At 42.6% G+C, this 27,832-nt stretch overlaps 2 protein-coding genes across 8 annotated transcripts in view; both read left to right on the forward strand.

Annotated features, from left to right (window-relative positions):
* Nucleotides 1-137: 137 nt before the first annotated feature.
* Nucleotides 138-15,742, forward strand: LOC311126091 (uncharacterized protein). 2 transcript variants are annotated; one of them, XM_084158475.1, is made up of 13 exons: nt 155-521; nt 634-702; nt 8,193-8,217; nt 11,270-11,356; nt 11,532-11,677; nt 11,889-12,008; nt 12,352-12,397; nt 12,580-13,855; nt 13,951-13,999; nt 14,268-14,345; nt 14,512-14,625; nt 14,789-15,029; nt 15,151-15,742. In XM_084158475.1, exons 1-13 carry the CDS (start codon nt 462-464, stop codon nt 15,399-15,401), a joined length of 2,562 nt encoding a protein of 853 aa, XP_084014601.1. In that variant the 5' UTR covers nt 155-461; the 3' UTR covers nt 15,402-15,742. The 2 variants fall into 2 exon arrangements, with proteins under 2 accessions (XP_084014602.1, XP_084014601.1); XM_084158476.1 differs by lacking the exon at nt 8,193-8,217 and having other exon boundaries at nt 138-521.
* Nucleotides 15,743-19,088: 3,346 nt separating this feature from the next.
* The window catches only part of LOC311119299 (nuclear transcription factor Y subunit gamma-like), a 50,640-nt gene continuing 41,896 nt past the window's right edge, over nt 19,089-27,832 (forward strand). For 5 of the 6 annotated variants that reach the window (XM_084157726.1, XM_084157730.1, XM_084157731.1 and 2 more), the window contains exon 1: nt 19,089-19,164. In XM_084157726.1, coding sequence (XP_084013852.1) covers nt 19,164 — 1 coding nt within the window. In that variant the 5' untranslated portion in view covers nt 19,089-19,163. The remainder of the gene's footprint in view (nt 19,165-27,832) is intronic. The other variant, XM_084157733.1, reaches the window with a different exon arrangement.

Genomic DNA, 27,832 nt, shown 5'->3' on the forward strand with positions numbered 1-27,832 from the left:
ATGTGTACTACAGTATACTTACAGTGACACATGCCCTCTAAAAATACAGTACTTTCAATGTCACATTGTAAAGCAATATGAGCATCAGTCCAGCAGGTGGTGGTATAGCATTTGGACCAGCAACATGGGGAGGAAGTAAGTATGTTGGTCAACCAGTTAAAACAGGAAGTAGGTTTTTGAAAGCAGCAAGCCAGCTTTCGCTTTTATTGAAAAATAACTATCATAGTTTGCAAAAACTCACAAAATTGGGAAAGACTGTGGATCAAATCCGCCAATCTAAAAAGACAGTCCTTTTTAATTCCACTGTGGGAAATACGGTTATCTTTTAAGCTTGTTTTCGCTAAGTTAGCATTAGCTGTTTAGTCATCCATCAGCTAACGCTGGTTTACTAGCCACATAGGCTCTTCAGCTCGGTTCAGCTAGCTAGGTAAATAGCTACATTTCGAATTTCCAGGGCAACAATGGAGGGTCTCGAAACGATGTACGAGGATCCTAATGCCGTGGACTTCATTGACTGTGCTGTAAGTAACGTTGAGAGTAGCCTAGGCACAAGAAGCTACAAACAAGCTAACGACGTTACTAGGCTAGCCATCTCTCTCACCACCACATCATGAAGAATCTTCTATTTTTCAGGTCTGCACCAAATCCATAAGGGGTGATACCCTGTATAAGATTCACCTGACTACAATACAACACATCAGGGTAAGAAGCAAAGTTGCAGTCAAATATTTTAACTACTCACAATTCACAACGATATGTTACTATCTTATAGCTACTAGAGTAATAAGGTCAGTACACATGACGAGTAAAATTGCTGTTCACAAAATAAATCACAATGATACGTTTAAAAATGGTTATCAACTACAATCAGGAGGATGTGCTGAATAGGGCAATTCCATGGTGATGGAATTACTTTTTTTTCTCACTTAAAAAATGTATGCCAAACAAAAACCATGGATTTCAAAGTTTAACAAACCATACAACTCTATGTACAATGACTACTTTGAACAATTTACACAGTACCTAGTTAAATAAAAGGTGAAAATAAAAAAGTAAAACAAATTACTGGGCTAAAATAAAATTACAGTAAAATCTCAAATAAAATCTAATCTAATTTTATTGGCCACATGCGCCGAATACAACAGCGAAATTCTTACTTACAGTCCTTAACCAACAGTGCATTTATTTTTAATAAAAAAAGTAAAATAAAACAACAAAAAAGTGTTGAGAAAAAAAGAGCAGAAGTAAAATAAAATAACAGTAGGGAGGCTATACAGTGGGGAAAAAAAGTATTTAGTCAGCCACCAATTGTGCAAGTTCTCCCACTTAAAAAGATGAGAGAGGCCTGTAATTTTCATCATAGGTACACGTCAGCTATGACAGACAAAATGAGAAAAAAAAATCCAGAAAATCACATTGAAGGATTTTTAATGAATTTATTTGCAAATTATGGTGGAAAATAAGTATTTGGTCATCTACAAACAGGCAAGATTTCTGGCTCTCATAGACCTGTAAATTCTTCTTTAAGAGGCTCCTCTGTCCTCCACTCGTTACCTGTATTAATGGCACCTGTTTGAACTTGTTATCAGTATAAAAGACAACTGTCCACAACCTCAAACAGTCACACTCCAAACTCCACTATGGCCAAGACCAAAGAGCTGTCAAAGGACACCAGAAACAAAATTGTAGACCTGCACCAGGCTGGGAAGACTGAATCTGCAATAGGTAAGCAGCTTTGTTTGAAGAAATCAACTGTGGGAGCAATTATTAGGAGATGGAAGACATACAAGACCACTGATAATCTCCCTTGATCTGGGGCTCCACGCAAGATCTCACCCCGTGGGGTCAAAATGATCACAAGAATGGTGAACAAAAATCCCAGAACCACACAGGGGGACCTAGTGAATGACCTGCAGAGAGCTGGGACCAAAGTAACCAAGCCTACCATCAGTAACACACTACGCCGCCAGGAACTCAAATCCTGCAGTGCAAGACGTGTCCCCCTGCTTAAGCCAGTACATGTCCAGGCCTGTCTGAAGTTTGCTAGAGTGCATTTGGATGATCCAGAAGAGGATTGGGAGAATGTCAGATGAAACCAAAATTTAACTTTTTGGTAAAAACTCAACTCGTCGTGTTTGGAAGACAAAGAATGCTGAGTTGCATCCAAAGAACACCATACCTACTGTGAAGCATGGGGGTGGAAACATCATGCTTTGGGGCTGTTTTTCTACAAAGGGACCAGGACGACTGATCCGTGTAAAGGAAAGAATGAATGGGGCCATGTATCGTGAGATTTTGAGTGAAAACCTCCTTCCATCAGCAAGGGCATTGAAGATGAAACGTGGCTGGGTCTTTCAGCATGACAATGATCCCAAACACACCGCCCGGGCAACGAAGGAGTGGCTTCGTAAGAAGCATTTCAAGGTCCTGGAGTGGCCTAGCCAGTCTCCTGATCTCAACCCCATTGAAAATCTTTGGAGGGAGTTGAAAGTCTGTGTTGCCCAGCGACAGCCCCAAAACATCACTGCTCTAGAGGAGATCTGCATGGAGGAATGGGCCAAAATAGCAGCAACAGTGTGTGAAAACCTTGAAGACTTACAGAAAACGTTTGACCTGTGTCATTGCCAACAAAGGGTATATAACAAAGTATTGAGAAACGTTTGTTATTGACCAAATACTTATTTTCCACCATAATTTGCAAATAAATTCATTAAAAATCCTACAATGTGATTTTCTGGATATTTTTTTCTCATTTTGTCTGTCATAGTTGACGTGTACCTATGATGAAAATTACAGGCCTCTCTCATCTTTTTAAGTGGGAGAACTTGCACAATTGGTGGCTGACTAAATACTTTTTTTCCCCACTGTATATACACGGGGGTACCGGTGCAGAGTCAATGTGCGGGGGCACCGGCTAGTTGAGGTAGTTGAAGTAATATGTACATGTGGGTAGAGTTAAAGTGACTATGCATAGATAATTAACAGAGTAGCAGCAGCGTAAAAAGATGGGGTGGGGGGGCAGTGCAAATAGTCCGGGTAGCCATGATTAGTTGTTCAGGAGTCTTATGGCTTGGGGGTAGAAGCTGTTAAGAAGTATTTTGGACCTAGACTTGGCACTCCGGTACCGCTTGCAGTGCGGTAGCAGAGAGAACAGTCTATGACTAGGGTGGCTGGAATCTTTGACAATTTTTAGGGCCTTCCTCTGACACCGCCTGGTATAGAGGTCCTGGATGGCAGGAAGCTTGGCCCCAGTGATGTACTGGACCGTACGCACTACCCTCTGTAGTGCCTTGCGGTCGGAGGCCAAGCAGTTGCCATACCAGGCGGTGATGCAACCAGTCAGGATGCTCTCGATGGTGCAGCTGTAGAATTTTTTTGAGGATCTGAGGACCCATGCCGAATCTTTTCAGTCTCCTGAGGGGGAATAGGCTTTGTCGTGCCCTCTTCACGACTGTCTTGGTGTGTTTGGACCATGATAGTTCGTTGGTGATGTGGACACCAAGGAACTTGAAGCTCTCAACCTGTTCCACTACAGCCCCGTCGATGGGGGCGTGCTCCACTACAGCCCCATTGTACGATGGGGGCGTGCTCAGTCCTATTTTTTTTCCTGTAGTCCACAATCATCTCCTTTGTCTTGGTCACGTTGAGGGATAGGTTGTTATCCTGGCACCACACGGCCAGGTCTCTGACCTCCTCCCTATAGGCTGTCTCATCGTTGTCGGTGATCAGGCCTACCACTGTTGTGTCGTCGGCAAACTTAATGATGGTGTTGGAGTCGTGCCTGGCCATGCAGTCATAGGTGAACAGGGAGTACAGGAGGGGACTGAGCACGCACCCCTGAGGAGCCCCTGTGTTGAGAATCAGTGTGGCAGATGTGTTGTTACCTACCCTTACCACCTGGGGGCGGCCCGTCAGGAAGTCCAGGATCCAGTTGCAGAGGGAGGTGTTTAGTCCCAGGATCCTTAGCTTAGTGATGAGCTTTGAGGGCACTATGGTGTTGAATGCTGAGCTGTAGTCAATGAATAGCATTCTCACGTAGGTGTTCCTCTTGTCCAGGTGGGAAAGGGGCAGTGTGGAGTGCAATAGAGATTGCATCATCTGTGGATCTGTTGGAGCGGTATGGAAATTGGAGTGGGTCTAGGGTTTCTGGGATAATGGTGTTGATGTGAGCCATGACCAGCCTTTCAAAGCACTTCATGGCTACAGACGTCAGTGCTACGGGTCAGTAGTCATTTAGGCAGGTTATCTTAGTGTCCTTGGGCACGGGGACTATGGTGGTCTGCTTGAAACATGTTATTACAGACTCAGTCAGGGACATGTTGAAAATGTCAGTGAAGACACTTGCCAGTTGGTCAGCACATGCTCGGAGTACACGTCCTGGTAATCCATCTGGCCCTGCGGCCTTGTGAATGTTGACCTGCTTAAAAGTCTTACTCACATCGGCTACGGAGAGCGTGATCACATAGTCATCCGGAACAGCTGGTGCTCTCATGCATGCTTCAGTGTTGCTTGCCTCGAACGAGCATAGAAGTGGTTTAGCTCGTCTGGTAGGCTTGTGTCACTGGGAAGCTTGCGGCTGTGCTTCCCTTTGTAGTCTGTAATATTTTTCAAGCCCTGCCACATCCGAAGAGCGTCAGAGCCGGTGTAGTACGATTCAAACTTAGTCCTGTATTGACTCTTTGCCTGTTTGATGGTTCGTCGGAGGGCATAGCGGGATTTCTTATAAGCGTCCGGGTTAGAGTCCCGCTCCTTGAAAGCGGCAGCTCTACACTTTAGCTCAGTGCGGATGTTTCCTGTAATCCATGGCTTCTGGTTGGGGTATGTACGTACGTCACTGTGGGGACGACATCATTGATGCACTTATTGATGAAGCCAGTGACTGATGTGGTGTACTCCTCAATGCTATCTGAAGAATCCCGGAACATGTTCCAGTCTGTGCTAGCAAAACAGTCCTGTAGTTTAGCATCTGCGTCATCTGACCACTTTTTTATTAACCGAGTCACTGGTGCTTCCTGCTTTAGTTTTTGCTTATAAGCAGGAATCAGGAGGATAGAGTTATGGTCAGATTTGCCAAATGGAGGGCGAGGGAGAGCTTTGTATGCGTCTCTGTGTGTGGAGTAAAGGTGGTCTAGAGTTTTTTTCCCTCTGGTTGCACATTTAACATGCTGGTAGAAATTAGGTAGAACGGATTTAAGTTTCCCTGCATTAAAGTCCCCGGCCACTAGGAGCGCTGCATCTGGATGAGCGTTTTCCTGTTGATTTATGGCCTTGTACAACTCATTCAGTGCAATCTTAATGCCAGCATTGGTTTGTGGTGGTAAATAGACAGCTATGAAAAATATAGATGAAAACTCTCTTGGTAAATAGTGTGGTCTACAGCTTATCATAAGATACTCTACCTCAGGCGAGCAAAACCTTGAGACTTCCTTAGTATTTGATTTTGTGCACCAGCTGTTGTTTACAAATATACACAGACCGCCACCCCTTGTCTTACCGGAGTCAGTCGGTCTATCCTGCCGATGTAGCGTATAGCCCGCTAGCTGTATGTTATCCATGTCGTCGTTCAGCTACGACTCGGTGAAACATAAGATATTACAGTTTTTACTGTCCCGTTGGTAGGATAACCGTAATCTTAGGTCATCCAATTTATTTTCCAATGATTGAAGATTGGCTAATAGGATTGATGGGAGCGGCAGTTTACTCGCTCGCCGTCGGATCCTTACAAGACACCCCGACCTACGTCCACGATATCTCTGTCTCTTCCTCATGCGAATGACAGGGATTTGGGCCTTGTCGGGTGTCTGTAGGATATCCTTCGCGGCCGCCTCGTTGAAGAAAAATTATTTGTCCAATACGGATTGAGTAATCGCTGTCCTGATATTCAGAAGCTCTTTTTGGTTATAAGAGACGATGGCAGAAACATTATGTACAAAATAAATTACAAATAACGCGGAACAACTTGATCCCTCAGTTTTATTCCGTTAACAAATGTATCTGCACAGTTATTCCTGTAAATGTGTTTTTGTAAAATGTTCAGTGGAAATTGTTAAGTGGTCCTTGTGCATGCATAGAGTTCTATAGTTAGTTAAACTTTGAAATCAATGGTTTTTGTTTGGTATAAATTTTTCAGTGAAAGATCTGAGTCTCAGCATAATTCCTTTACCACGGAATTGCACATAGACGTCCTCTTATTAACCTCTTCTTTCCAGAACCAAGCTACTGTGTTTTGGATTTTTCAAGAGCTTCCAGAAAGCCACTATTGTTCACTTGTGCTCTCGTATGGTATTTTTCCTCTTTCCAGATGGCTTCATACTACTTGTACAAAATAACCAGCAAGGTATGGACTTAAATAAACATCACGTTCAGCTTTGCTTTCACCTTTGGTTTACCACCAGCACCTTCTGGTGCTCCCGATATATGGTACAGTATTTTCCATAAAAATATTATTTTAGTAAATATTGTTGATGAACATGGCATAACGCCAACAAGAATCAACGAACAAATCACCATGAAGAATCCAAAACCTCTGGATGTGTAACAAATCTGTGCACACTGGAACTGTATTTCAGTTTAATTCTGTTATCTCTTGATTCCTCTTGCTCCCAGTAACAACCTTAAGATGGGAGTGGGCCAACAATATACTTTTTCATGTTGCGTCATGGTTGAACAGAAACCACGAGAGACAAAATGGTGGTCATATTCTTTGTGGAAAGGTGTTGACTTTGGAACTTACCGATTCCTTCATTTTTACTCTGTGCCGTATTCATGACGCTCGGAGATGTCCCCTGTCTAGGTGCTGTAAAATGCTGATGGATATCACTGGGTTTGAATCGTCATGACAACTTGTGGGAATATTGGAATGTAGAGAGAGTTGGAAGAAGGAAAAATTGTCTAAGATTGTAATATAATATGCCATTTGGCAGACGCAAGCAACTTACAGTCATGCTTGCATACATTTTTACGAACCCACTATCCTGGCGTTGCAAGCGCCAGGCTCTACCAACTGAGCTACAGAGGACCATGTCTAGGCTTGTCTTTATAGGTTCAAATGAATCCGTTTACTTTTCCCATGCAAAGTTGAGACTACCTTTGCCATCATACTAGGTTTGGTTCTTCAATCCCCATGTTCCGTTCTTATGGAACAACTTAATCCTCTTCAACTTCACTGCTGCTCCAAAGACTGACCTTTTTGCACTCAAAAGCAGTTCATCTCCAGAAGGGACACCTATGTCTTGTCTTCCTGCTTGGGTCTGTTCGTGATTAATATTGAAAACAAAAATGTCCTTAAGTATTTCAAGATGTTTTTATAAGAAACACTGTCGGCTCCTGTTAAGTGAGACAAATGTAAACTCTGTACAAAGCTGTTCACTAGTCTCAATTGGAATAGTGTTCATTATTTTTCATTTACACCGGATCTGCATGCCCTGGTTTAGCGTACAAATTATGTCCGAAGCCCTATCCGGAGCCATCTGCATTGAACCGTTGTCGAGCGAAATATTATGATAGAGAAATATCTTGTCTTCCCTTGGTAACCTCATTCAAGTGAAGAAAATTTCTTAGGGAAAGGATTCACCCTTCTTAACTTACTTACAGGACTTTGTCACCACAGTATCATGGATCTTATTCACCTCTGAAGTATGCCGAGTGTCTTCCACTGGCATTTTTCTGACACTAGAAATTATAGTTCGAAGCAACCACATTCCGCTTGCACAGTCGCTGTATGCCACTTGGAGATATTTCATCGTTTTCAAACCACCATTTAGCATTACAATGCGCTAGTGAACATAAGAGGATGGACAAAGAGCAACGGACAAAACACAAATTCCAATAATGTACTCAATATTTTTTTAAAGCTTTCAAATCAAATGAAGACACCCAGTTGCTAAGTTTGTCTCAAACCCAAACAACGGAAGTATAGGTACTAAATGAAAAGGGGCAGGTAAGCTACAGGTCGGAGTCGAGATTGGAATAATGTATAGTCTCACTCCCAAATGGCCCATCAGTGCACCTCGAGCTTTAGGTGTGGCTTCCCATTATATGTATGTGATTCCGTCATGGATCCTAACCCCATCTTTATCTGTAGTTATGATAGCAAGGTTGCTGGTTACACCAACCAGTTACCCAATGATCCATTGCTGATTGACTTAACTGAACCTGTTTTTCTCGGTTGCGTCTCCCTTCATTCCTGACAGAAAGAGGACACCCTGGTTGCTACTGGTAAGTAATTTCATCTTCCCTTCACTCACTGATTGTCGACGATGAGCTTGGACCTCGGTAAGTGGCTTGTTGCTGCCCCTTCCTTCTGGCAGGGATAAAGGAAGTTCAGAGTTTCAAACCAGGCTCACAAGGCAAGCACTACCCTCTGTGCCAATAGTGTTAGTGCACTTTGCAGAGAGGTTGTACGGAAGGGTTGGTACAACGTCGTTTTTGTTGAGTAAAATTCTATTAAACTGAGATGCTGCGATATGAAGCTGCCACGAGGAGCACCATGCAGCACCTCAGATCAGATGAGTGTGATACAAGACCATGCACAGAGTATCACTGAGTATCTGCTCATGTGCACTTCAATAGCCACAATGTGATAGTTGCAGGACCACAGGTACATAGACTAATTCTAAGCACAACTGACATTTTACATTCGTGTCATTCAACAGCAGAGAAGTTTAGTCTCGTGCTCTTAGGGAAATGTCTAAACCATGTCCTTGGGACATCCCAACTCTGACATCACCCCGTTGAAATGTAAAAGGATTAGGGAAAGGTTTAGTAGAGCTAGGCGATATGGACAAAAATCCATATTGTAAAATAATGCCTGAATTGATGTGACAACGATAAATAGAACAAGTTAATAACGTGCACCAGTTTATTTATTTATTATCCTTTAAAGTACTACTACTAGTTTGATGGCTGTAGCAATCAATTGTCCCATTAACAATCACCCATATTAGTAAACTTTCATTTCAAACTTCACATTTCTCTAGTATCTTATCGTAATGAACGATGTCAGCAAAATGCTTGCGATAAGTGATCGGTATGGTCGATGTCGATCATCTTCGGTTTATCATCCCAGCTCTAGGGTTTAGGGTAGGGATGTTCCAAGGATCCCGGATAGCACTAACCATGCTTTTAGTTGTTGGGGAAATCGGTCCTATATTGCTGTTTACTTTGTGCATTGCTGACTCTACCTTCAATCAGCGATAAACAGTTTTGAATAGATCATTGGAGAGGGGAATATGAAGTTCAGTACTATAGCCTCACATGGTAGCAGTTTCTGTGCACATATCTGCAAAAAATGTGCTCTTCCCGTTTCGTGTGACGTCCACTCATTGGTACGAGAGAAACAGAATCTGATTATTTGTTACTGCAAAAAAATAGCTGTTTTGCCAAACCAACTCTTTCTGAAATAACAATGGATTAAGTCAATGCTCACCGGTGGATTTCAACAGGGCATTAAACCATAGTATGTCTGTAGTCCACCACCTGAAACCATTAAGACTAAAATAAATGTCTGTGTGTGGAATAAATGTCACACCAATCAATTGGATCCATATCTGTGAACTGTGATTTGAGTCTAAGTAAGTATGTGGTTCTCCTATTCTCCATGTACTGGAAGATGCTAGCTGAACAGAGGAAAATAAACATCCAAAAGGACATTGTTGTGTGTGTTGTCTATGCTTTAAGAAGGTGGACCTGGCAATGGAATTGGAAAGCCCCTCAATCACTTTCCTCAAAAGCGTCTCTATAGGGGGAACTCCTAAGTGCGAATGCAGTGAAAGATGTGGCCCACAACTGACCTGCCAGCAATCACACAGCCCTTCCTCAACCAGACGTGATTAGCAAAGTCCCTTGCTTAGTGCAAGTGGCTACTCGAGTTCTATGCGTTGTCCCATTCTCCCACCCTGTGCACTTCGGGTGATGTGTTTCCGAGTGCAAAGCACCTTGGCTGAGGCCGCAGTCATGTGGTCCCACAGCCCTCACACACTTGCTAAATAAATAAATGGGACTCTTTGCATTGTGCTCGTTCTTGTAACTATCGGTATGCACACTCAAATGTTGCCTTAAACTGTTTCAGCTGACCTTTAGAGCAGCAGTATTTTCCTTTATTTGTGAACAATGTTAAAAAGGCGAAGAAACCTAAATGCATATGTCGTATGAACTAATATTAACAGCAAGAGAGCTTAGCTGTACACATGGTCACCGCTATGATGATTTGCATCACTGTTCCTCGACTGCCCTCTATTTTCTTGCAATCCGAATGTCCTAATGGACACTTCAAGAGTTCTACGTTGCACAGACTGTAAGACACTCAAGACTTAACAGTGGATGTGTTGAGCTGTGCCTGCTATTCTCACAACTCAGTGTCCAAAAAAATAAATAATTTTGCTGAGATATTAGACAAACATTTGCACGATCCTGTCCCTGGTAAGCATGCTTCAATCTCTTTGAAGAGACTCAATTCTATCGGGCTGCAGTTAGTTCACTCCCCTTGGACCCACAGCTGCTTCTGGTTTTGCTGCAGTTGTCAGAAGTGGGATTTCCGCCCTGTGAGGTCATTGTGATTTCTGTGGCTGATTTGGGTGAAGGAACGCTGCAAGAAACACCTGAAAACACCAGTCAGCAGAAGTACCATAATCTCTTGGTAGTGACTCGCATTCTGAGTGGAATGTTTGATTCCCTCAGCAGACCAATCCATCATCTCAGTGTATATCTGTAACATATCACGCATGGACGATGATAGCCAGGTTATTCATGCATGTTAACCATTTGTGAAAACAAGCACTTGATTGCAGTTGGTTGAACTGTAGAGGGCAGTTCATAAGCGCAGACGAAGGACCTGGAAGGATTCTGTATAGAGGAATGTTCTAAGATCCCTCCCAATGTGTTCTCCAACTCGTAAAACATTTTAGAAAAAGGTTCAGTGCCATTATCCTCGCAAGGTGATGTATTGAAAACAGAAATGTCAATTTTGACCCCTACCTTTTTGATAAAATTATTACTTGTTAAACAAAATCTTTCTCTGAGCAATTGTATTAGTATAAAATAATATAATTTCCCTTTTTGTTGCATACAATATAGTAATTTTTGCTCATCTTTATCAAGGGTGCCAATAATTTAGGACCCCACTGTATGTGAATTATTGACTTTTCCAGTGCTAACTAAGATTTGTACGTTTTTACAGCCGTAGTCTGTGTTGTTCAAGCACTATTTGTCATCTAAAGACCATATCATTGATTGTGGCATTGATCTCTAACTGATGTTGTGGGTCTCACAGGACAAGCTACCAGGGATCATGAGGTACCACATTTCACGGATATCAAACACTACTTGCGATACCTGAAGCTTGATGAGCCCATCATCGGTAACTACTGTATTTTAAAACCATGTCTAATTCAACACAAAATTCTAACTTTAAGTTGGTGCCCAAAGAGCACATACTTGTAGAAGAGAACTGGATCAAAAATAGTTAAGAGACTAATGATAGTTATGTTTAAAGTGTCTCTTTCTGACCAGTACGTCTTATTTCTTCATGTCAGGTTTGAGTGTTCTGGACGAGGTGGATCCGGTCTCCCGTGACGGTCAGCCTGGCCCCAGATACATCTGCAGAATGTGCGATCTGGATGCAACCTTACCCAACATGGTCAATCATATAATTGGTCGCAAACATCGACAGAAATACCTGGTAAGGAGGTGATTTACTGGCTGTTGTAGTCAATGGTTTATCCGTGTAAGAACCCCCAAAAATAATTTGACATCATAACCTTGACAGAAGCTGGATGTGTCTCATGCATGATCTCCTCTTTCTTGCTGGACATTTTTATTAAAGCCAAGCAAGGATCATGATGGTCAGGAGCTTAAATATAGTGATGATTGATGTACTTTCCTTCTTCTAGGAGGTGAAAAGGAAAGACTTGGTGACATGGGACAGTACCAGTATCCTGGCTCAATCAGGGAAGGCTATACGGGCCAAGGCGGAGATTGTGGAAAGACAGGATGGGCAAGGAAGTCCAAAGGTAAGTCATGATGACTATATGATTCCCCTGGTAAGGTACCTGCTTATTGACAACAGAGTTTACATTTATATTTGTTATTTAGCAGACGCTCTTATCCAGAGCAACTTACAGGAGCAATTAGGGTTAAGTGCACGTCAACAGATTTTTCAAACTTAGTCAGCTTCGGGACTCCTTTCGGTTACTGGCCTAACGATCTTAACCACTAGGCTACCTGCCACTGTAGGTCTACATACTATGTCTATGTGCCTCTGATAAAGAATCAAGTAATTGTTTAGTTTATTTGCAAGTGTTAATAGTGTTCTATTTGAAATCTTGTGATCCTAATCTTTGGTTTTTATTTTAGCCTTTGAGGAAAAAACGAAATGTGGGCAAGTTGAACATTTCAAGAGGTAAGATCTTTTACTTCAGATAATTTTTTTTGACACGTCTTCTAGTCAAATCAGAAATAAATACAAAAAAAATCTACACTAAACATTTTCCAACCATGAGTCATTGAACTAGCTGTGTTTATTCTCAACTTGTCCAGGATCACAAACAGAAAACATTGACAATGTTATTTTCCCTTTTTCAGCACCCCCGAAAGAAAGAGGGGCTCAGAATCAGCCAAAACCAACACTTGCTCGTCCATCAGACATGAGGCGGGAAGGGCGCCTGCATCCAGGGAGGATGGATTTGCCTTGCGGGGAGTACCACCACAGAGAAGGCCATGCTGAAGATGATCTATATAGATCTCCCTTCCATGAAGACGATCCTTACTTATTGGCCGGTGCAGCGCGAGAGGCCTACTTGAGGGGAGGAGACCTCAGTCTGCGTGGTTTTGAGGAAGACGGGCTTCGTAGAGCAAGTGATCATGAAGATGACCTTCGTAGACGGGAGTTTATGGAGGATGAGCTTCGTAGAAGGGACCACTACCTTGAAGAACAAATCCATGGTCAGGATTATTTGGAGGACATGCGTAGACGAGAGTTCTTGGAGGAGGGTGATACAAGGCCAGGCCACCCAGAGGAAATCCCTCATCGCCAAGCATACCCTGAAGAACCTCCACGCAGGAGCGTCTACCTGGAGAATGATCCTCTCAAGCAGTTCTATTCTGAGGAGGTTCTCCGTAGAACAGCTCATGCTGCTGAAGCTTCTAAGGAGCGGGCCTTTCGGGAAGATGAATCACCACATGGGAGGCGCTATCCTCATGGTCCGGCCTATCTGGAGGAAGTTCCTCCCGAACGAGCATATCTGGAGGAAGTGCCTTCCGAACGAGCCTATCCTGACAAAGCTCCTCTTTGCTTTGAACACGCCCATGGAAGGGCAGCCCACGGACCATCTGTTCATGAAGACGCTTACTCAGAGGATCACCGTAGAAGCGGATATCTTGAGGAGGAGGAGGTGCAACGCAGGGCGTACCCAGAGGAGGAACCGCGTGGGCCAGGCTATCCAGAAGGCAACCCTCATAGGCGATCTCTCGACAGGGATCCAAACGGCCGTGGCTACCTCAAGGGGCCAGATAGGCAAGGAGCTGCTGACCAAGATTTGAGGTTCACAGATCAAATGGCGGAACCAATGGAGACAGGGGGTCAAAGCAGCAGGGAGCATTTGTTTGACCTTGTCAAGGCCATTCGTCAGGAGGGGAGGGGTCCGCATCATCCAGAGGCAGAGCGAGGGATGGGACCACCAGGCATGAGGGGGCCTCCTCAGAGGCCAGCAGAGGGCGGCAGAGTGAGAACAGAGATCCCCGAACCTTTCCGGCGCTTCCTGGAAGGAGCCACAGATGACCACAAGAGCCCCGGGAAACGGAAGAGAAAGAGCAGGTTCTCCGATGCCACAGAACAGGAGCGGGACGTGGTGAAGAAAATGTAAGTGTGAATAAATGCACAGGTGAAAGGTGTTTTGGTTACTATTACGCTAAAGGTGTTCTATAATGATTCTTACAAAATCTTCTTCCCTCCAGGCAAGTTGATGACAATAGAAGAAGGATTGAACCTTTTGCCAAGCCACAGGTACATAGACTAATTCTAAGCACAACTGACATTATAATTTTTTGTCATTCAGCAGATTTACAGGTGCAATTAGGGTTAAGCGCCTTGCTCAAGGGCACATCAACAGACTTTTCGCGTAGTCTGCTCGGGATTCGAACCAGCAACCTTTCGGTTACTGGCCCAACGCTCTTAACCACGAGGCTACCTGCTGCAACTGACAATTGCTAAGGTTTGTTAATGGTCTGTAATGTCTTATTGTGATATTGAGTACCTTATTCTAATTGTTTAGGGTGGCTATCAGGGAGGAGCAGGCTCCAGACCGATGGCAGAGGCAACTCCAGACACTGGGAATGTTTTGGATGAACTGGTAAGATCCTAATAAGAGAGGAGTAACACCAATCAAAATGCAATACCCTTTGCACAAAGGCAACTGTCATAGCCTTTAGTTGACTAGTGCACATTGACGACTTTTGGGAAGAGAAACTGTATTATTTAACTGACCATGTTCTTTAATGTACTTGTTTTCTTTCTAGAATAACATACAGGTTGAGAATGTGGAAGAGGCCAACTTCCTGAAGGACAAGCTGTGTAACCTTCTGAAAGAGTTCCAAGCCAAAAAATCTGAGAAGACAGCGGTAGTGCCTGCGGTAGGTATTGTGTTGCACAGCATGTGTTGCGCAGTTGCTTTACGGACGTCAGTTGATGATGAATGGATATAGGCTGATGTGAGAATGCAAACATTTCATCTTCTCTGAAACTTTTAAAAAGTTGGTTTATGTAAGATGGTCCTTTTCCTCATTTCAACTGTAGTACAAAAGCCCAGGTCCAACAGTAATTTCCAAAGACTACAATCACATGAGCAAGGATCACCTGGAAAGTCCCAGAGACAACTATGAAAGAAACTACAGAGAGGTGCAAGAGGAGAGACATTACGAAGGCCATCCTCCCAGACGCTCACAGGAACGCTACACTCCAGAGACCCTACAGGACCCTTACAGAGGGAAACACAGAGACATAGACCAGAGAATGGAGAGGAGAGCCCAATATGAAGGTAAACTATATATGCATGTTTATCTCGCAACCAAATTGCAGAAGGTCATTACTGTCATTTGTTTCTGTTTGTGGGGCTTTATTACAATAATTCCACAACTACATTATCTTCCTTCTTTCAGAGGTCTTTGGGCATGTTGACATGTACTCACAATCTCATGATCGTCCAGAGGAGCCAATGGCATACCCCCACGAGAGGTGGCAGGGGCCGATGTACCCTCGTGATTACCCACCTGCAGAGGATCTTTACAATCCCTTCAATCCTGCACCCCCAACACACTGGGAGCGGGGGTATAGGACGGGCGGCCCTCAGTCCACCAGCCTAGACAAAATCACCTCCACCCTCCTGGAACTTGTGGCAAGGAAAAAGTGATTTTACAGTAGAACCACCATGTGCAAAAATATTTGTATTGATCTGAGCTCAATTGTATTTCTGTTGTATTTTGCTTTTGAAATGTTTCTTCACTTCTATTTGCTTTGTAATTGTTCATGCTGAAGGCTAGTTTTAAGATAACGTTTAAAAAAAAAAAAAGGTTTTGTAGCAATTGTTTGACATTAGTAATCAGAAAACTTGCTTTGAACTGTGTAGACATGTTGTTGAAAACTAATTTCTTTAGAATAAAAAAACACAGCATTGTAACTGACAATAAAACATTTGTGACCACAAATTAGTTCTGATTCGAAATAAAAGAAAAATAAATGTTCCATATGCACAAAATTTGTATTTCTCTCCAATTGTTTACATCCCTGTTAGTGAGCATTTCTCCTTTGCCAAGATAATCCATCCACCTGACAGGTGTGGCATATCAATAAGCTTATTAAACAGCATGGTCATTACACAGGTGCTCCTTGTGCTGGCGACAATAAAAGGTAACTCTAAAATGTACAGTTTTGTCACAACACAATGCCATATACAGTGGGGAGAACAAGTATTTGATACACTACCGATTTTATAGGTTTTCCTACTTACAAAGCATGTAAAGGTCTGTAATTTTTATCATAGGTACACTTCAACTGTGAGAGACGGAATCTAAAACAAAAATCCAGAAAATCACATTGTATGATTTTTAAGTAATTTATTTGCTTTTTATTGCATGACATAAGTATTTGATACATCCGAAAAGCAGAACTTAATATTTGGTACAGAAACTTTTGTTTGCAATTACAGAGATCATACGTTTCCTGTAGGTCTTGACCAGGTTTGCACACACTGCAGCAGGGATTTTGGCCCACTCCTCCATACAGACCTTCTCCAGATCCTTCAGGTTTCGGGGCTGTCGCTGGGCAATACGGACTTTCAGCTCCCTCCAAAGATGTTCTATTGGGTTCAGGTCTGGAGACTGGCTAGGCCACTCCAGGACCTTGAGATGCTTCTTACGGAGCCACTCCTTAGTTGCCCTGGCTTTGTGTTTCGGGTCGCTGTCATGCTGGAAGACCCAGCCACGACCCATCTTCAATGCTCTTACTGAGGGAAGGAGGTTGTTGGCCAAGATCTCGCGATACATGGCCCCATCCATCCTCCCCTCAATAAGGTGCAGTCGTCCTGTCCCCTTTGCAGAAAAGCATCCCCAAAGAATGCTTCACGGTTGGGATGGTGTTCTTGGGGTTGTACTCATCCTTCTTCTTCCTCCAAACACGGCGAGTGGAGTTTAGACCAAAAAGCTATCTTTGTCTCATCAGACCACATGACCTTCTCCCATTCCTCCTCTGGATCATCCAGATGGTCATTGGCAAACTTCAGACGGGCCTGGACATGCGCTGGCTTGAGCAGGGGGACCTTGCGTGCGCTGCAGGATTTTAATCCATGACGGCGTAGTGTGTTACTAATGGTTTTCTTTGAGACTGTGGTCCCAGCTCTCTTCAGGTCATTGACCAGGTCCTGCCGTGTAGTTCTGGGCTGATCCCTCACCTTCCTCATGATCATTGATGCCCCACGAGGTGAGATCTTGCATGGAGCCCCAGACCGAGGGTGATTGACCGTCATCTTGAACTTCTTCAATTTTCTAATAATTGCGCCAACAGTTGTTGCCTTCTCACCAAGCTGCTTGCCTATTGTCCTGTAGCCCATCCCAGCCTTGTGCAGGTCTACACTTTTATCCCTGATGTCCTTACACAGCTCTCTGGTCTTGGCCATTGTGGAGAGGTTGGAATCTGTTTGATTGAGTGTGTGGACGTGTCTTTTATACAGGTAACGAGTTCAAACAGGTGCAGTTAATACAAGTAATGAGTGGAGAACAGGAGGGCTTCTTAAAGAAAAACGAACAGGTCTGTGAGAGCCGGAATTGTTACTGGTTGGTAGGTGATCAAATACTTATGTCATGCAATAAAATGCAAATTAATTACTTAAAAATCATACAAATGTGATTTTTGTTTTAGATTCCGTCTCTCACAGTTGAAGTGTACCTATGATAAAAATTACAGACCTCTACATGCTTTGTAAGTAGGAAAACCTGAAAAATCGGCAGTGTATCAAATACTTGTTCTCCCCACTGTATGTCTCAAGTTTTGAGGGAGCATGCAATTGGCATGCTGACTGCTGGAATGTCCACCAGAGCTGTTGCCGGAGAATTTAATGTTAATTTCTCTACCATACACTGCCTCCAACATCGTTTTAGAGAATTTGGCAGAACGTCCAACCGGCCCCACAGACCACGTGTAACCACGCCAGCCCAGGACCTTCACATCCGGCTTCTTCACCTGCGTGATCGTCTGAGACCAGCCACCTGGACAGCTAATGAAACTGGGTTTGCACAACCGAAGAATTTCTGCTCAAACTGTCTCAGGGAAGCTTATTTGCGTGTTCGTTGTCCTCACAAGGGTTTTGACCGGACTGCAGTTCGTCGTCGTAACCGACATCAGTGGGCAAATGCTCACCTTCGATGGCCACTGGCACACTGGAGAAGTGTGCTCTTCACGGATGAATACCGGGTTTCAACTGTACATGGCAGACAGCATGTATGGCGTTGTGTGGGCGAGCAGTTTGCTGATGTCAACGTTATGAATAGAGTGCCCCATGGTGGCTGTGTGGTTATGGTATGGGCAGGCATAAGCTACGGACAATGAACACAATTGCATTTTATCAAAGGCAATTTGAATGCACAGAGATACCGTGACGAGATCCTGAGGCCCATTGTCGTGCCATTCATCTGCTGCCATCACCTCATGTTTCAGCATGATAATGCACAGCCCCATGTCGCAAGGATCTGTACACAATTCCTGGAAGCTGAAAATGTCAGATTCTTCCATGGCCTACATACTCACCAGACATGTCACAATGAGCATGTTTGGGATGCTCTGGATCGACGTGTACGACTGCATGTTCCAGTTCCCGCAAATATCCAGCAACTTCGTACAGCCATTGAAGAGGAGTGGGACAACATTCCAAGGCCAGAATCAACAGCCTGATCAACTCTATGTGAAGGAGATGTGTAGCGCTACATGAGGCAGATAATGACTGATTTTCTGATCCACACCCCTACTTTTTTTTTTAAGGTATCTGTGACCAACAGATGCATATCTGTATTCCCAGTCATGTGAAATCCATAGATTTAGGTTGAATTAATTTATTTCAATTGACTGATTTCCTTATATGACCTGTAACTAAGTAAAAGCTTTGAAATTGTTGCGCTTTATATTTTTGTTCAGTGTAGTTTTCCATACAAGGATTAGAAAAATCTGGACATTAGGATTGAATGGGAATACAGAGTATTTCATTTTCAAATTTAGGCTACTTATCCTTTAAGTGATATGTGGTAGAGTAATCCGTTTTACCTGTTCTTTCTGTGGCAGATAAACATTCTGCTGCATGTTTGATGCAGAGAATCACTTCTGAAAAGGGGGTGGAACAGCGCCATAGATTTATGGATAGCACCCAGCAGGTTCCTAAATTATTCACACACCCTTTGAGTTCATGGGTTTGTAAGATAATTATGTGAAACATTTTGTAGTTTGAGTTCGATTCTGAAAAATCTTACTTCACAGGCTCAGAATTTGAAGTTCCTGACGTCAGCGCACCAACGTAGCACAGTTTCCGGTTCGAGCAGAAGTACGTGGCAGCCATCTTGTTTCCCGTTGCTACTGAAAAATAATAATAATACGCTGAGCTGAACTTCACTTGTGCAAACCCGTAAAACAAAGTGAGTAAAAATCAGATTTTATACATGGTTAATGTCTATGTGAAAGCATACTGTGTCGCTATGGAAGTGGGGCTATGACTTTGCGAATTTTCAATTGCTGTTCTTGTCCAATAGACGATTGTTTTGGAAGATGAACATAGGCGCCATTTCCCTCCCCGCTCTCTGAGCCGCTTATTGGTGGCCAGCTGAAAGGAACCGAGGCGGTCAAGAAACTGCCGCACTTAGTCCGCCATGTTGGCTCTTGTCTAAATTCTGCCTCGTACGACTGGCTATTTTTGCTAGATCCCGAATGGCGTCAGTTTCACAACTAACTGAACCCGTAGAAACCTTGATTGGTGGAATCTAGTCCGAGGTTTGATTGGTCTGAAAGACAGATCCAAACGTAGTCTTTATTGGTTAGAGAGCCTTTCCCCAGTTTTGCAAACGTTCCTTTGATCATCACTACCTGTTGTTCAGTGGCGAATTAGCACTAACACACGGGCCATTGTAGCGCGTTTCATCGTCTTCCATTGACCGGGTTGCGTTCATCATCGAACACACAAAAGTAAACTAAGCAGGTTTTCGCTCCAACCCTAATCTAACGCACCTGATTCTAATAATTATTTGGTTGATAAATTGAATAAGGTTAGTTACAACTGGTTGGGTTGAAACCCTACAGGAGTGTAGTTCTCCAGGAACAGGGTTGGAGTGGCCGGAACTATCGATATGTCTACATTTGGCTAGCTAACAATAAATAATCACACCGTATTAAGAACTAGCTATGTGAGCTACCGAAGCTAAACGGTCGCTGATTAGGCTCGTTTTTTCATTCAGGTAGCTGTAACCATAGAATTAGGAATTAGAATGGACATTAACCTTATGACGGGATAAAGGTCAGCCATTTTGGTCAGGGAGTTGGTAAACCATGGTTTGCCAATGCTGTTATAAGATATTGTGTAAAATAATGAATTTGAAGAATGTATCTGCACTGTATGTTTGTTAGCCAGACAGTTTGAGGAATAATTCCATTAATTGTATTTACAAGTTAACTGCCAATATGCCAACATTTCATTAAAACAATGCAGTCAATACACAGCCACAAACTGGCAGAATTCAGTTGATAATAGGACTTAAACAAGTTGTAAAATGCAACAAGTACTGATATTGTATCATATAATAGCACTCACAGCTTTCCAATAAACATTTGGACATGTATGATCTGTTTAAAGTTAAGAGGCTATTTATACAGACAACTTGTATAAAACCTGTATGAACTGTGTTTATAATTGTATGACACTATTTTAGGGTGACAATTCTATTACACATTTTCTGATATCACATGCCTTTTATTTTCCTGCATAAGTAAAATCAGGATTATGCCTCTACTGCAGGGCACTCCAAGTTCCTGGAGAGCTACCGTCCTGTAGTTTTTCACTCCAATCCTAATCTAGCACACCTGATTCTAATAATTAGCTGGTTGATAGAATGAATCAGGTTAGATACAACTGGGGTTGGAGCGAAAACCTACATGAGTGTAGCACTCCAGGAACAGGGTTGGAGAGCCATGCTCTACTGCCATTCATTCCAATTAAACTGGTTTGGATTTCTTATTGACCAATATGGCTGCCATTTTCATCCCTTTCTGGAATTTTGAGGGTTTATGACACGTGTCAAACTCATTCCACAGAGGGTGGAGTGTCTGCTGGTTTTTGCTCCTCCCTTGTACTTGATTGATTAATTAAGGTCACTGATTAGTAAGGAACTCCCCTCATCTGGTTGTCTAGGTATGAATTGAAAGTAAAAACCAACAGACATTAGGCACTCCATGGAATAATTTTGACACCCCTGGTTTATGACATATAGTCCAAGGGCCACCCACCCAAAATGTTGTTCCGTGACCCAGGAAATAAAAATGCAAAATGTCAACAACATTATGTAGCCTAGATAAGTTATGAGTATGAACCATGTGGTTCAAAACTTAAAAAGTTGCACATTAATTTTGGTATAGAAGTTCAGATTTTTAGCATCAATCACATCTTGGGTAATTTTCCTAAAAACGTTCTGACGTTGCTATGTTTCACCTTGGTTACTTTTGTTCCACACTGGCACACAGAGCTATTTGTGCGTTTGTCCTTGCATAAACTCAAGCAGCACATGTTACCGGTCCTTTACTGATACAGATAAACCCAGAAGATAGGAAATATGTTTTAACCATGTACAGTGGTTTCTCAGTTAATATAAGACGTTTTTTGGCAGCTGGATTTAGCCTACAAGGGCCATCATTGCTTTTGTCTGCTAGCCAAACTAAAGACAGAACCATGTTTGCTAGCTAACTTAGTGTTCAAAACATTCAAGGTCCCAACAGTTACATAAAGCGCTGTTCTGGCATCTGAGAAAAATCTATTTTGGGATTCCTCCGGTCCGGTACATAAGTTGCTTTCTGCAAGCATGGACAATGGAAGGTGTGTAACAATTGTAACCAAGGTGTAACAAGGCAACCTCATGTTGCTAGGTGAAATTACCCAAAAGCGTGTGATTACGAAATTGTACCTGTTTTGATTTATAATATTTAATGAATGTGCAACTTTTACAAGTTTTGAACCACAGTGTTCATATTCATAACATTATCTATGTTTAAGTTTTGCAGTTTTGTGTCCTGGGTCACTCAGTTCCTTTTCTGAAGCCTTTTTGGTGGGTGGCTCTTGGACTAATAGCCCCTCTAGTAATTTAATAGGATCTCTATGGCTGTAACATCTGCGTAAGAATATGTAGTTGTCTGTTAGCTAGCTAGATAGCAACATTTTTTTATCTTCAGTGTTGCATGTTGTTGGATTGAAAAAATTAAAACTACTAACTTGTTAGCTACAGGCTGTTACACCAGATAATGTGATATAACCAACGTTTTTTGGTATCCATTACTGGGAGTTACAGGATAGGTACTGTTTGGTGTAGCACAGAGAATTTTTAACCAACCTTAACTTGGCGATACTATCTTCGTTCTCGATTTGGCCAAATCTATCTTCTAAAATGTCCGTGTCCAGTTGTAGGTGGTTCATTTGAATTTAGAAAAAGGCTTTTTTTTTTTGCTCCATTAAGTAATCCAACAATGTGTACACCGCCATTTTGTATTTTTCAAATCTTCTCTCATTGATCGAGACAGGTGAGTGTCATTGTGACATGCTGCACTTTGGGGTGGACCCACCTGTCTCATCAATAAGAGAAGATTTGGCTGAAGCAGAAGTGTAATTTGAAGTTGAAAGCAAGTCGAGTACAGTTAGCGAGATGAGTGGACTGTATTTTAGTCAATGCTATTCCGGCATTGCTCGTCCTAATATTTATATATTTCTTAATACCATTCTTTTACTTTAGATTTGTGTGTATTGTTGTTAATTGTTAGATACTACTGCACTGTTGGAGATAGGAACACAAGCATTTCGCTACACCCGCAATAACATCTGCTAAATATATGTATGTGACCAATACAATTTTATTTTATTTGACAACAGTGAAGTCCAAGAATGAAACAAAAAGGGCTAAAATTGTTGTGGAAAATGAGTCTGATGAATCGTTGCTTGTTGGAATACGTTTTTTGGATGAGGTTGTTTATTTGGGAAACCCGTTTGAAGTCACGAGGATGGTGAAGAAAGCGTTGGGAAAAGTGGATGCAGTCAAAGTAACCAGGAGTGGTGTGGTGTTGGTATCATAGTAACCAGGAGTGGTATGGTGTTGGTATCATAGTAACCAGGAGTGGTATGGTGTTGGTATCATAGTAACCAGGAGTGGTATGGTGTTAGTATCATAGTAACCAGGAGTGGTATGGTGTTGATATCGTGTGTATCTAAAGAACAAAAGGAGCGTGCATTGTGGCTCGCAAAATTATCAACGCATGAAGTAGACAGCTCTGATTTTCGGAGCGGGGCACCAGTAAAAGGTGTTATCTCTGGCGTCCGGTTGGACATTGATATTCAATATCTTAGGCAAAAAATTCCAGGAGTAGTTAATGCACGTCGCTTGACCCATATAGGGAAAAAGGAGCACACTTTATCTGTATTATTGATGTTTGATGAGTATTTCCCACCCTATGTAAAGTTGCGATATATAAGAAATACAGTAAGCGCGTTCGTGCAAAACCCGATGCAATGCAAGAAGTGTAAAAAGTTTGGCAATATGCCAAGTGTTTGCAGACGGAAGGAATATGTTATTGAAGAGTCTGTGAATGTAAAATGTTGCAACTGTGGTGGGGATATTATTTCCGAATTCCCTGAGTGCCTTGTTAGGGTGAAAGAGGTTGAGGTGTCAAGGATCGTGGCTGTACAGCAAATCTCCTATGTGGAGGCGGTGAAGAGAGTCGAAGGGGCAAGAGGCCACAGTTCTGATGAAGATATGGCGGTGGATGCACCACAACCAGTTGCAAATGTTATGTAATTCAAGTGATCTGGATAAACTTATTGTGAAGAAGGTGGATTTTGTAGCATTCATAGCCACAGTTATTAATTGTACTGCACAAGTTTCCAAGAAGCTGGACATCATATCTGCAGCCGAGAAGTTTTTGGGCCTCCAAGACTTAACGGCAGAAGCACTGCAAGGACTACTGTCGCCAGGAAATGTTCCGCCATCACAGGATCCTTCTGAGCCTGTGTAGGGACCAGATTAAAACAGAAAAGCAGGCTGATTTAGTTTAACATTTCGCTATTTTGTTGCATTACAACCTGTAATTTAAATGGATTTTTATTTGGATTTCATGTAATGGACATGCACAAAATAGTCCAAATTAGTGAAGTGAAATGAAAAAAATTACTTGTTTCAAAAAATTATACAAAATAAATAACGGAAAAGTGGTGCGTGCATATGTATGCTATGACGCCCCTAAATAAGATCTGGTGCAACCAATTACCTTCAGAAGTCACATAATTAGTTAGATTGCACACAGGTGGACTTTTTTTAAGTGTCACATGATCTCAGTATATATACACCTGTTCTGAAAGGCCCCAGAGTCTGCAACACCACTAAGCAAGCGGCACCATGAAGACCAAGGCGCTCTCCAAACAGGTCAGGGACAAAGTTGTGGAGAAGTACAGGTCAGGGTTGGGTTGTAAAAAAATATCCGAAACTTTGAACATCCCACGGAGCACCATTAAATCCATTATTAAAAAATTGAAAGAATATGGCACCACAACAAACCTGCCAAGAGAGGGCCGCCCATCAAAACTCACGGACCAGGCAAGGAGGGCATTAATCAGAGAGGCAACAAAGAGACCAAAGATAACCCTGAAGGAGCTGCAAAGCTCCAGAGCAGAGATTGGAGTATCTGTACATAGGACCACTTTAAGCCGTACACTCCACAGAGCAGGGCTTTACGGAAGAGTGGCCAGAAAAAAGCCATTGCTTGAAGAAAAAAATAGGCAAACATGTTTGGTGTTCGCCAAAAGGCATGTGGGAGACTCCCCACACATATGGAAGAAGGTACTCTGGTCAGATGAGACAAAAATTGAGCTTTTTGGCCATCAAGGAAAACGCTATGTCTGGTGCAAACCCAACACCTCTCATCACCCCGAGAAAACCATCCCCACAATGAAGCATGGTGGTGGCAGCATCATGCTGTGGGGATGTTTTTCATCGGCAGGTACTGGGAAACTGGTCAGAATTGAAGGAATGATGGATGGCGCTAAATACAGGGAAATTCTTGAGGGAAACCGGTTTCAGTCTTCCAGAGATTTGAGACTTGGACGGAGGTTAACCTTCCAGCAGGACAATGACCCTAAGCATTCTGCTAAAGCAACATTTGAGTGGTTTAAGGGGAAACATTTAAATGTCTTGGAATGGCCTAGTCAAAGCCCAGACCTCAATCCAATTGAGACTCTGTGGTATGACTTAAAGATTGCTGTACACCAGCGGAACCCATCCAACTGGAGCAGTTTTGCCTTGAAAATCCCAGTGGCTAGATGTGCCAAGCTTATAGAGACATACCCGAAGAGACTTGCAGCTGTAATTGCTGCAAAAGGTGGCTCCACAAAGTATTGACTTTGGGGGGGTGAATAGTTATGCACGCTCAAGTTTTCTGTTTTATTGTCTTATTTCTTGTTTCTTTCACAATAAAAAATATTTTGCATCTTCAAAGTGGTAGGCATGTTGTTTAAATCAAATGATACAACCCCCCCCAAAAAAAATCAATTTAAATTCTAGGTTGTAAGGCAACAAAATAGGAAAAAAGGGGGTGAATACTTTCGCAAGCCTCTGTATGTATCATATTCATTGTTTACATTTCCGTGTGCCGACTGACAGTTATTGTGAACCACTTTTTTGTCTGCAATGACTCTTATCAAAGACTTCAGGTCTTGAACAGGTCTGTGCTTTGTCCCTTGAGCAGTATGATAAACAGCATTCTCTGTTGTATTGACAATTTATAATTGGTTTTAACTATTTATTGATTCAAAGAAAATCATTACATGCAATACCTGTTTCAAAATGCATTTTGTAGCAGCTTATGTACAATACAAAACTAACTAGAAAGGAAGTCCCTGGTTGTCTATTAAGGGTACAATATTTGTTGGCCTATTTTACATGATTAGTTAATGTTCTCACCATCCATCAACAAGCTGAAATTCTCAATCTAGTGCAGGGGGTATCTAAGTAATTTCATGACTATCACACAGAGTATAGCTCTATACAGAAAGGATATGTTCTCTACATGCACACAGGAACATACAGTACATTAGGGTGGTGCCTGAAACGGGTCTAAGAAAAGCATACAGTATTTTAGTCACTGACGGTACAGTTCTGCCCAGCTCTTTCCTGTGTTACTGTAGGTAGGCCCCCAAGTAACACAGCAGCTGTTAACTTGCTAACTTTCAACCTTTATTTCCAGTCTAAATGCACCATTACAATGTTATCATCAAATTAACAGTTGCAGTTGTATTGTTATTTTATTCCCCATTGCTAAATTATCAACATCTAGAATCCGTTTTTCATATTGAGCGCAGGCAGGATTGAAGCCAGTGAGACTGTTTTATGATCCACATCTAGCATGGACAATTGTGTGTGCATGTTTTTGTGTGGGTAAGCCTATTTTATACAGGTGTGCATGGCTTAGTCTGGCAGCCCTGAGGGCTCTCTTCTGCTGTGTGTTTATAAAACTGATAGCCCGGCTCATTGTAAAAACGGATTTGTAAAACTGATAGCCTGGCTTGTTTATCTCTAAACAGTGTCAGTAAGCAAACATGTCCCAGGCAGCAGGCACCAGCCGCACAAGTCATGGGAAGGCCTCTGCTGCAGAGTGACCTTGTCAGGTGTCATCATGGAGGTTTTGGTTTAGCCAAGCCTGCCTGCACCGCCATAGAGGCAAATTGTGCGGTCTAGAGCTGCTCTATAATCATTAACTAGCCTGGTACCTGCTCTACTCTGTTCCCCTGCTCTCCCTGTACCAAAACAGAAAAGGGAACGTTTAACTTTGTCTCTCTCGCTCTCATATTTACCACTTTAGTTGCAGGTATACCCCTTGTATACATATCAGTGGGTAACTGTGGGCGGCAGGTAGCTTAGTGGTTAAGAGCGTTGTGCCAGTAACCGAAAGGTTGCTGGTTCTAATCCCCGAGCCGACTAGGTGAAAAATCTGTCGATGTGCCCTTGAGCAAGGCACTTAACCCTAATTGCTCCTGTAAGTCGCTCTGGATAAGAGCGTCTGCTAAATGACCAATCATTATTATTATTATTATTATTAACTGGCAAATTGTGAGGGGTGTTAAACCATGGGGGCTGTTTGTAGTTCAAATTAGGGAGGTGTTAATGAATTTACCTGCAAAAATCTGAGAACCATTCACACACAATCTATACCTGTATTTTGGTTGCAGGATCTTTGAAAATGCAGAACTCATGACTAGGGCCCTATCCCCACTACAAAAGATTGAGAGTCTGAGGAGCGGAATGCCGAAAGAGATTTCTGCTTTTCTATTCACATTACATCATTGCCTACCTTTTCGTTGTCTGGCAACGTGACATTCTTGGTTTCTTCAAGTGCAGTCGCAAAAACCATCAAGCGCTATGATGAAACTGGCTGTCATGAGGACCGCCACAGGAATGGAAGACCCAGAGTTACCTCTGCTGCAGAGAATAAGTTCATTAGAGTTACCAGCCTCAGAAATTGCAGCCCAAATAAATACTTCACAGAGTTCAAGTAACAGATCCATCTCAACATGAACTGTTCAGAGGAGACTGTGTGAATCAGGCCTTCATGGTCAATTGCTGCAAAGAAACCACTACTGAAGGACACCAATAAGAAGAAGAGACTTGCTTGGGCCAACAAACACGAGCAATGGACATTTAGACCGGTGGAAAGTTGTCCTTTGGTCTGGAGTCCAAATTTGAGATTTTTGGTTCCAACCGCCGTGTCTTTGTGAGACGTGGTGTGGCTGAACGGATTATATCTGCATGTGTATTTCCCACCGTAAAGCATGGAGGAGGAGGAGGAGGTGTTATGGTATGGGGGTGCTTTGCTGGTGACACTGTCTGTGATTTATTTAGAATTCAAGGCACACTTAACCAGCATGGCTACCACATTATTCTGCAGCGATACGCCATCCCATCTGGTTTGAGCTTAGTGGGACTATCATTTGTTTTTCAACAGGACAATGACCCAACACACCTCCAGGCTGTGTAAGGGCTATTTTACCAAGAAGGAGAGTGATGGAGTGCT

Source organism: Coregonus lavaretus (genome assembly GCF_964263955.1).
Source record: "Coregonus lavaretus genome assembly, chromosome: 3".
Classification (NCBI taxonomy): domain Eukaryota; kingdom Metazoa; phylum Chordata; class Actinopteri; order Salmoniformes; family Salmonidae; genus Coregonus; species Coregonus lavaretus.

Excerpts from the sequence above, each read along its gene's own strand:
- LOC311126091 (XM_084158475.1), top strand. The coding sequence starts at position 462 with ATGGAGGGTCTCGAAACGATGTACGAGGATCCTAATGCCGTGGACTTC. Across the intron at positions 13,856-13,950 it reads CGGGACGTGGTGAAGAAAAT|GCAAGTTGATGACAATAGAA; the intron begins GTAAGTGTGAAT and ends TCTTCCCTCCAG. Across the intron at positions 15,030-15,150 it reads GAGGAGAGCCCAATATGAAG|AGGTCTTTGGGCATGTTGAC; the intron begins GTAAACTATATA and ends TCCTTCTTTCAG.